Below are 10,294 nucleotides of genomic sequence, written 5' to 3'. Positions count from 1 at the left end.
CGGCTTGACGGATTCGGCATTGAAGCCCATGAGGCGCATCTTGGTCCGCATCTCCATCCAGTGGTACACTGCCGGGGGAGAGAGGGGTCAGGGATCTTTGCTGGGGACTGCAAGCCCAGTCCCTCGACGCCTCGGCGTCTGGATCAGAGCAGTGGGGACGCGGCAGCCAGAATCGCGGGCGCTGGGGACTGGGCGCCATAACCAAGACCCGCATCGGGCCTGACACGCGGAATGCCGAATTAATTACTGGGCCAGGGGTAGCCCGGAGGGCATCTTTTGAAAACGTCCAGAAAATTCTGGTGAGCCGCCAGGGATGAGAAGGACTGCCCTAGAGGGGAGGTCCAGTGTGGGGACCGCACCTCTAGAGGGGAGGGTCACAATCCAGGGCAGGTGTAAAGCTTGCTCCCTCGCCCCTCTCACAGCCGACCAGCCAGGCCCGGTCCTCAAGTGCGTTCACTGTGGGGTTTGGGGCTTTGGAAGGAGCACAGGGCTGGAGCGCTGCTGCTCTGATGCCAACTCCTTCTTTACCTAATCACTTATTCATGAGAACAAGGATTATCAGCATTGTTTGTCATCGTTTGTAGGCACAGCATAAACATAGAGCTGAGGGTGAAACCTGATTCACTGCAGTAATAATTAATATTCATCCACTGATACACGAACTGATGGGAAAAATCTGCCTCCTTGGGCTCATTAAGGGGTGAATTTCTGAAAACATTTGATACTTGACCCCTTCCAACCGTCCTCCACAACAGCTGGGCTGACGGAAGTACCTTCCTTTAAGTTAGAAGAGTAACAGATACACCTGGGGGGATTACTTAGACTACACAGAGGTGGGTATACTGAGAGACAGACGTCCATCTTTCCACCTCCAGCTTTAGTCCTATTTCTCAAAGCTTAACCACTTTTGATCTTTTTTCTGTTAATATTTGTTAAACAAAACACTAAAAGGACTAGCAATAAAGAAAAAGTTTGACATGCTGGAATACACTGAAATTGAGAACTTCCATTCCTCAAAAGATCCCAGCAAGAGAAGGAAAAGGCAAGTTCTGGACTGTGGGGAGCCATTTGCAACACACCTATCTGACCAAAAAAACTCAGATTCAGGATATGCAAAGACTTCCTGGGTCAATAAGAGAACAGCAGACCTCCCAATGAGAAGGACGTGAATCCCCTAAGAGGATAAAATCTACAAGGCCACTAGACTTGTGAAGAGGTGCTGGCCTCTGCTACGTATCAGGAAACTACTAATTAAAGTCACAAAGAGAAAGCACCATAAACTCACCAGAATGGCTGAAATAAACAACCCACACATGCTAAGTGCTGGCAAAGATGTAGTTGGATCAGACTCAGAAAAGGTAATTAAGAACACCCACTCCGGAAGGTGGTTGGCAGCGCCTACTGAACATAACATTCGATGCTTTATGAGCTGGCAATTCTGCTCCTGGGAGGACACCCACAGAAACCTGTCACAGGTTCTCCAAAAGACATGTCCTGGCATATTCACCCCAGTGATATGAATAAAAGACTCACCACAACCCAAATGCCCATCAATAGTAGGATTGGTTTAAAAAAAAAAAAAAAAGATGCACACAGTGAAACACTCAACAGCAGTGAGAACAAATGAACCCCAACTACATTCAACAAGTTGAATGAATCTCACAATGTTGAGTGAAAGAGGCCAGACAAGGGCACATGCTGTGTGATTCAATGTATATATAAAGTCCCCAAACAGGCAAATTCAATCCGTGGGGTTACAAGTCAGGATGGTGGTTACCCCTGGGGGGCACAATGACCAGAAGGGGTGCATGGTAGGGTTTCTGGGGGACTGGTTATGTTCTGTCTCCTGTTCATTCTGTGAGAGCTTATCAAACTGTACACTTAGGATTTGTACACTTTCTTTATGTACATTGTTCTTCAGTTAAAAGTTTTTAAGTGCGTACCTAATGAGCATACGGTCCTGGGTTTGTTCAATCCCCAACACCTCCATTAAAAATAAGTAAATAAAAAAACTCCAGTTACCTCCCCCAAAATAAAATAAATACATATATACAATTTTTAGGGAGAAGGTATAGCTCAAGTGGTAGAGTGCAGGCTTAGTACCCACAAGGTCCTGAGTTCAATACCCAGAACTTCCTCTAAAAATAAATAAATAAACCAACTACCTACCCCCCCCCCCAAATTGTGAAGTTGGCTAATTTAAAATCACAACCCTCTACATCTTGTATGGGTCTTTCAGAGTGGCCCGATCTGAGTCATCTCATTAGCAATAACAGATACACCTACCATTAGGAATGAAGAATTTTGACAAAAAAAAAAAAAAAGAATTTTGACAGTGCCTTAGAAATTGTGAAAACGCCTAGATATATTCTTAACCAATAAAGGAGTTACTTGAGACATCAGCATCTAGCGCTCATTGGTGACTGACTCTGAAGATGGTAGTCAGTTTCAATCTCCTACCTGTCCAGTCTTCTGCAAGTGCTGCGGGCCTCCAGGACATGCGCCAATGCAAGCCGGAACCCAGGACCAGTGCCAGTTGGAAGTCCCGATTTCTTCTCTTACCAGGTACAGGGCTTGCCTCACCCTCCTCCTCTGGCCCAGCTCCCCAACCCTCACGTCTCTCTCTCCTGCAGCTCTCTTCCTCCTGCTGTTCCCACTCGTGCTCAGATGGCCCCAAGCCTCCAAAGGTGAGCTGGAGCATGGGGGACAGGGCACTGTGAGCCCTCTGGGGTGGCCGGGAGGCAGTGAGGGGCTCAACTCCCACCTCTACGCTCCTGCTCAGCTTAAATGTCAGCATGAGCGCAGAATTCTGACCCACCTCCCACACCCAGGTTCTGAGATGGCCTCTGGAGGATCCCCCATGCCAGCCCCTTGCGCTGAATGTGGGTGCTGGGGGTGGCGGAGTGCCAGAAATGGGGCGTCTGCTGAGCTGGGAAGAAGGGCAGTGATCGGCCAAGTCAAGAGCCAAAGTTGAGTACCACCCCCCACATACCCAGCTGGGGAGATGTTGTATTATCCCTTATTTTTTTTTCTTGGGGCAGTGTGGGGAGAGGTAATTAGGTTTGTTTGTTTATTAGAGGAGGTAATGGAATTGAACCCAGGACCTCGTGTGATGCTCTGCCATTGAGCTATACTCTCCCCCCATCCCTTATTTCAACCTCACTACCTGACAGCCAGATTCTGTCTGGGTGTTATGCCCGTGAAGCAGACAGTCCCATTTTAGAGATGGACAAAGTGTGGCTCAGAGGGGCACAGTTACTTACCTGAGGTGAGGGGGAGAGTGGGGCTTAAACCCTGACCCAGTGATGTGAGTTTCAGCCCTAAAATCAGGTAAGTGCAGCCATGGCATGAGGGACAGAATGCGGGAAAGGAGCCATAGGAGGCACAATCAGCTGAGGACTCTTCTGATGTGAGGAAGGTGGTGAGGAATGTAGTGCCACAATTCACCTGAGATGATGTGAGGCAAGAACAGCTGGGTGTGGACCTGCATCTCCTTGCCCCTGAAGCTTTGCTAGCCTCCCTGCCCCACCCACCAACCTTGGACATTGTACGTTTGTTGAAAGATGCTGACCTCATGCCTACCCAGCCCAACCTGCTCTCCCTCGGGAGACATTTGGGGCTGGTGCTCCTCACACCCTTAGTGACCCCACCCAGCATCAGCCTGATCCTTTGGTCAGGCTGATGTGTGGACGGGGCCACCTCGCTGTCCAGTTCTCTTTCTGGAGCCTGAGTGAGGCCGATCATCGTCTTGTGTGACCACTGGCTATCTGCACTTCATCGGCTGTGACTGGGGTGCCCAAAGTGAGTGGCTGGCAACCTTGCCCACAGGATAGGAGCTCACTGAGGGCCTGAGAGCTTGACCCCCTGGGCCAAGAAGAGGGCTGATGAGAAGAAGGCAGCCAGAGCAGAGGGGCATGACTGCTTTGGGGACAGAGGCCAACTGGCCATCGGACTTAAGTGCTGGGTAAAAGATGAATGGATGCAGGGAAATACAAATCAAAACCACAGCGAGATAGCACGTCCATCCATTAGGGGATGGCTAGAATCAAAGAGTCATATAACAACTGTTAGCAGGATGTGGAGGAATCAGCACTCTGATATAGCTGATGGGAATGGAAAATGGTACAATGTCCGGAACAGGCAGATCTAGAGACGGCAAGTAGATTGGTGGTTCCCCGGGGTTGGGGCTGCGGGGAGGTCGAAGAAAATGGAGAGCAAATGCCAGTGGACTGGGGGTTTCCTTTTAGAACATGTTCTAAAATTAATTGTGGGGATGATGGCACAACCCCACAAAAGTACTAAAAACCATTGACTCATATGCTTTAAATGGGTGAATTGTACGGTATGTGAATTCTATGCCAATGATAGTCTTAAAGTTAAAAAAAATGAACGGATGCAAGAGAGATAAGGTACGGGGGAAGGGCAAGTGCCTAGGCCCTCCTGCTGAGCCCTGTCTGGCCCTCAGGGGAGGTGCTGGTGGTGAGAAAGGAGAAGTGGCAGCTCTGTGGCAGCGTGGCGCTGGACCCCAAGGATGGAAAGTGGAGCTGCTGCAAAGGTTTCTACCCTTTCCACCGCCCCACACAGAGGTGCTGCCAAACCTGGGGGAAGTTCATCATCATCCCCATGGACCCAGAGAAGTCAGAGGCTGAAGACTGCAGGACACACACCCAGAAAACTCTAGGTAGGTCCTGGCCCCATTGCTAGCTTCCCTTTCTGCTCTGGGGGGTCTCAGAGACTCTTTTCTCTCTCCTTCCTTCCCAGGACCTCTGCCCTCCGTGGAGGGGTTTGTCTGCTTCCAGACAGGGCGTCTGTGCCAATAGCTTAGCTGCGTTCCAGTTCCCACTGTGTGACCTTGGACAACTGTCCTGCCCTCTTTGGGCCCAGTCTACCTGTCACCAAGTGACAGATATGCACAAGAACTTCTCAGCCAAACAGGGTGGGGTTGGGGCTTTTGTAGTCCCTCCCCACAGTTCCAGAAGTGATCCCTTCCCACAGTTCTGGAAGTGACAATTGTTTTTAAATATTACTTAAAAAAACATTTTTGGGGGTGGCAGGTAATTAGGTTCATTCACTCACTTATTTATTTAATGGAGGTGGTGGGTATTAAACCCAGGGCCTCATGCATGCTAGGTATGTACTCTACCACTGAGCTATACCCTCCCCCTAAAATAATTTTTTTAAAGATAAAATCCATAAGGAGAGAAAATGGAAGAGAGTTAATAAAAGGAATGATAGAAATAGTTGTGAATTACATATTATAATCATAATAGTGTAAGCAATAAATATTGATTTTACCAAGAAAGTTGTGATACAATTATATTAGGAAGATGAAGGGAGAGTCGGGAGCAACAAGATACAAAAACCATAGTGGGAGACAAGTGGTAATTGAAGAAAAAGGTCAAAAAATAGAGATAGAATCACACTGTTAAGAAATATGCAAGTAAATACAAGGGGAAAGGGAAGAGGAACAGCTAAAATGAACACTTGTCTCGGGTATGGGACTCAGACGAATGGAACAGGCAGAAAATGCCTGCTTTGTTATAAACCTTGCAGTGTATTTGATCTGTAAAACTACGTGTGCTTTTTTCTTAGTAATTACTTTGATAAAAAATTAAAGATAAGTTTAAAAATCAACCCCAAGGTTTTGTGGTGGGTATTAAGATAGAAATAATAAATAATCAGCACGTTTACAGTGCCTATGCACATGGCAGGTACCCAGCAAATACTAGTTTCCCACCTTTTGTCAGTTAGGCAGGGTAAGTGCTTGCAGTAATATGCATATGACTCAGAGGTTCGGTGGTTTGGCTAAGCACTCATGTGAGGTATGTCACAAAGCAAATTATGTGCCCTTCTAATCTTTTTTTTTTTCAATGAATGGTTTTATTGTGTCTGAGGAGGGGGTGTTCTCTCTGCAAGCTTTCAGGGGCCGCCCCTCTTGTGTTCAGCCCTCCTCTGAGCCCCTGCCCCATCCCAGGCCCACAAGAATGTCCCACAGCGGCGGGGGTCGGGGTGGGGGCAAAGGAAAGAGGCTCAGCTCCTGGCTGTTGGGAGTCATGACCAGGTGGAAATCACTGAGGGTCCCCACGTGGCCGTGGTGCCTGCTGACCCCCTGCAAGGGTCTCACAGATACAGACACTGCCAAAGTCAGGGGAAGCCCCATCTCTGAACCTGGGCTGGCGGTGACGTGGGTGTTTGGTTTTCTCTTCTCCATATGTTACGAAACAAAATGAAGACGGATGATGAGATTTTTGTGCGTTCTCATGCAAGGATATCCTTGATGGAACGAGCCTGATACTGAGGGGCACACATTCTGATCTGGTTTTGATGAAAAGCAAATCATACTATTAACTGGCTGGAAGTGTGGGACTTTCTTCTTTTCCTACTGGCTGATTGTATTTAATCAGCAGGTGTTCCAGAACAGGAAAGGGCAAGAACAATCTCCTAAGAAGCAGAACCACAGTGCCAGCTGGTGCCTGCCCAGGCCCTGTGACCCTCCAAGACTTCCTAGCCCCTAGGCATCGGCAGCATCCACCTGCTCCTCTTCAGAAGATAAACGCCCGATAGATGTTTGAGTAGCAAAACTAACGGCCCCGGGAAATCCCTGAATTCACTGTAGCTCTGGCTGACTTCTCTCAGTCCATGTTTCCCGTGTCCCTTTGTGTTCACGGTCCCTTCTTCAATAAAAAACCCTGCACGTTCACACTCGGGCGCTCACACAGGCACCTATTCTCTGTTTGACTCACTGTTCCCTAAAGCAGGGAACCTATCAAAAGCTTTCCTTTGTTCTTCAATTTCTCTTGGTTTCTGATAAATTCTTTTTACCAACCCACGTCACCAGCCCACCATGTGTCCTCCAATAAGAACCTCTGTGGATCGATCCAAAAGTGAGCCTCTTCCAGGAGCCTTCACCCAACCCGCCCCAAATCATGCACTAACTTGAAGTCACGTGCAGTATTCCACGTGGCAGGGCAGTCCGTCCACCTACCGTCCAGCGGGTTGTTGCCACCTGAGCCGCACTTGGATGGGAGACAGAAACCTTGGAACCAACCATATGTCTTGAGTGTGTGACTCACCAAGCCTGGGACCTTAGCTCCCAAATTGCAAGATCACAGAGATAAGTGCATGGAGACTGGGCTTAAATATTCAGTGCAAGCATGATTGGCGAGGGTCTGCCCCTGAGTGGGGATGGCTCTGGTGAGTGGTTGGTGTTGGGGGTCCTGGTCTCATGCTCCCTGGAAAGCCGGGGAACACTGGGGCTGCAATTCTTCCCTCCGTCCCCAGACACCCTTCTCCACTCTTGCCTGCCCTTCTCTGCTCCCAGGAAGCTGAGTGCGTGGGATGGCATCACCGAGACACTGTCCTCTATTTCTGGTGGGCACTGACTTGGGGCAGTGCCCTCAAGAGGGGGGGACAAGAGAAGGTAAAGCTGGGGTAGTTTCCCCGGCTCCTACATGGCTTGGCTGCAGCTTGCATCTGCCCATCTGGGTCCTGCTCCTGATTTCCTTCTGAGATCTCCGGGTGGTGTCAGCTCTGCTATGTCCAGTTCCTGGGGGCCTCAGCCCCTCCCTGGCTCCCTTCAGCCTGCCCACACCTGCCCACGCTGCTGTCTTGCACTCTCTTCAATAAACAAAATGAACAAAGCAAATAAACAGGAAAAACCCACACAGCCCCCTAGGGCACTTGGGGGCCATTAGCCTGGCCCTTGAGGTCTTGCACAAGTCCAGCCTCACCAGCTCATCTCAGCCCACCCCACCCTGCTCCAGCCACACCGACCACTCCTGGTGGCAGCCAGAGCTTTGCACAGGCCCTGCCCTTTACTGGAACACCCTTCCCCCCCAAACTGCTGCTCATGAAAGAGAGTGGCTCATAAATCCACCCTCACCTGGCCAGGGGGGTCTGATGCCTTCTCCTCCGAGACTTCTTATTGGTCACTTAAAATAGATACAGAACACTTTAGAGGATAAGTCCCACTTTGTACGTACAGGTACATTGACCAATATGTATACAATTAATAATTTTTTTCTCTTCACATACACAGGCTTAGGATCATGAAACACAGCTAAAAGTTAACAATGATCATCTCTGGGTAGTGGGATCACAGACGATTTTTTTCATTCCATTTTTTGTTTTTCAGTGTTTGCTGTGATTTCTCTAGAGAGCCTGCTGTGTTTGGAAATCTGTGGAAAATAAAGAAATGACCGGAATGGAGTTCCTTTCTGTACTCACTTCTCCAATTCCAGGTCAGCCCTCGGCTCTCAATCACGCAAGGCTTGGAGCCATACCCTCCTTTCCACGGCCCCAGGCCCTGTGTGATCTGGTCACTGACCCTTCATTTTGCCCACTATGCTGTACACCTTGAGCTCCAGGACAAGGTCATTTAAAAAAAATTTGTTTTTCACATCCTTCCTCACTCTCATCTCTGGACCTTTGCACATGCTGCTCCCTTTGCACCTGGTTTCTGCAGGACCTCGCCCCATGCCCCTTTTCCCTTTGTTGACTTTAACTTGTATCCTTTCACTGAAATGAAACATAACCATGTGTATATCACCTTTTGAGTCCTGTGAGTCCTTCTTAGCATATCATCAGGTCTGAGAGTGGTTTGGGGGAACCCCGACACAAGCAGATTCAAGGATTCAATGATATGATTCTTCACAATGAGGCATCAAATCACACAGGTCAGAATGGCCATCACGAAAAAGTCCACAAATGATAAATGCTGGAGAGGGTGTGGAGAGAAAGAACCCTTCTGTACTGTTGATGGGAATGTAATTTGGTGCAGCCACTATGAAAAACAATCTGGAGATTCCTTAAAAAACTAAAAATAGATTTACCATACAATCCAGCAATCCCAGTCCTAGGCATATATCCAGAGGAAACTCTAATTCGAAAAGATACATGCACCCCAATAGTGCCTCAGCACTATTTACAATAGCCAGGACATGGAAGCAACCTAAATGTCAGATTGACAGATGACTGGATAAAGAAGATGTAGTGTATATATATACAAGGGAATACTATTCAGCCATAAAAAGAATAAAATAATGCCATTTGCAGCAATACGGACGGACCTGGAGATTGTCATACTAAGTGAAATAAGCCAGAAACAGAAAGACAAATATTATGTGATATGACTTATATGTGGAATCTAAAAATAGGACACAAATGGAGTGCTCCTTGATCTGCAGGTTCAGGTTCACAGAAGGCTGCAGCCAGGCTCACAATGGAACCATGTTTTGCAACCAGTAAGACAATGAAGCTACTGTTTGGAGTCCTCAGGGCAGGATTCATCAAATTGAATATGCAATGGAAGCTGTCAAACACGGTTCAGCCACAGTTGGTCTGAAATAAAAAACCCTTGCAGTGTTGGTTGCATTGCAGAGAGCACGTCAGAACTTGCAGCTCATCAGAAAAAAATTCTCCATGTTGATAACCATATTGGTATCTCAATTGTGGAACTTACTGCTGATGCTAGACTGTTATGTAATTTTATGTGCCAGGAGTGTTTGGATTCCAGATTTGTATTTGACAGACCTCTCCCTGTGTCTCGTCTTGTATATCTAATCGGAAGCAAAACTCAGATACCAACGCAACGATATGGCCAGAGACCATATGGTGTTGGGTTGCTTATTGCTGGTTATGATGATATGGGCTCTCACATTTTCCAAACCTGTCCGTCTGCTAACTATTTTGACTGCAGAGCTATGTCTATTGGAGTCTGTTCTCAGTCAGCTTGTACTTACTTAGAGACACATGTCGGAGTTTATGGAGTACAATTTGAATGAATTGGTTAAGCATGGTCTGCGTGCCTTACAGAAGACACTTCTTGCAGAATAGGACCTAACTACAAAGAACGTTTCCATTGGAATTGTTGGTAAAGACTTTACGATTTATGGTGATGTTGATGTGTCTCCATTCCTGGAAAGTCTTCAAGAAAGACCACAGAGAAAGGCACAGCCTTCTCAACCTGCTGATGAAGCTGCAGAAAAGGCTGTTGAACCAATGGAACATTAATGATAGACCAGTCTATATGTGGATTATCAAACATGTAAGAATGCAGGAACACATACTGAGGACACTAATCTATACTTTGAACCAAAAGATGCAGAATGGTGGAATGGTATGTTTTAGGAATCAGTCCAGAAGTGAATTTTTTCCAAGCAACTTTACTGAAACCATACAATGGGGTGCATTTTTCTTTAAGAGAGTCTATATAACCATTTTGTAGAAAGTATAGCTATCTGTACTAATGTTTTTATATGGAGAACACAGTGTCTTTGTGGTTTTAAAGACAACT

General features: G+C 47.4%; 1 protein-coding gene and 1 pseudogene across 4 annotated transcripts; both read left to right on the top strand.

The window, feature by feature from the left end:
* Positions 1–79: 79 nt before the first annotated feature.
* Positions 80–8,615, top strand: LOC116665673. Of its 4 annotated transcripts, XM_032485793.1 has the most exons (5): positions 80–2,565; positions 2,634–2,687; positions 2,832–2,969; positions 4,466–4,681; positions 8,135–8,615. In XM_032485793.1, exons 1-5 carry the CDS (start codon positions 2,436–2,438, stop codon positions 8,188–8,190), a joined length of 594 nt encoding a protein of 197 aa, XP_032341684.1. In that variant the 5' UTR covers positions 80–2,435; the 3' UTR covers positions 8,191–8,615. The 4 variants fall into 4 exon arrangements, 3 of the variants coding, with proteins under 3 accessions (XP_032341684.1, XP_032341683.1, XP_032341682.1); XM_032485792.1 differs by lacking the exon at positions 8,135–8,615 and adding an exon at positions 6,408–6,850 and having other exon boundaries at positions 2,634–2,969; XM_032485791.1 differs by lacking the exon at positions 8,135–8,615 and adding an exon at positions 6,405–6,850 and having other exon boundaries at positions 2,634–2,969.
* A 613-nt stretch (positions 8,616–9,228) lies between these two features.
* Positions 9,229–10,294, top strand: LOC102508252 (annotated as a pseudogene).

Source organism: Camelus ferus, chromosome 9 (genome assembly GCF_009834535.1).
Source record: "Camelus ferus isolate YT-003-E chromosome 9, BCGSAC_Cfer_1.0, whole genome shotgun sequence".
In the NCBI taxonomy this organism is placed as follows: domain Eukaryota; kingdom Metazoa; phylum Chordata; class Mammalia; order Artiodactyla; family Camelidae; genus Camelus; species Camelus ferus.
This window is presented reverse-complemented; position numbering and strand designations above follow the sequence as displayed.

Bases quoted from the DNA above. Each gene is read 5' to 3' on its own strand.
- LOC116665673 (XM_032485791.1), top strand. From the start codon at position 2,436: ATGGTAGTCAGTTTCAATCTCCTACCTGTCCAGTCTTCTGCAAGTGCT. The intron at 2,566-2,633 runs GTACAGGGCTTG...TCTCTCCTGCAG, and splicing joins CCGATTTCTTCTCTTACCAG to CTCTCTTCCTCCTGCTGTTC. The intron at 2,970-4,465 runs GTTGAGTACCAC...TCTGGCCCTCAG, and splicing joins CGGCCAAGTCAAGAGCCAAA to GGGAGGTGCTGGTGGTGAGA.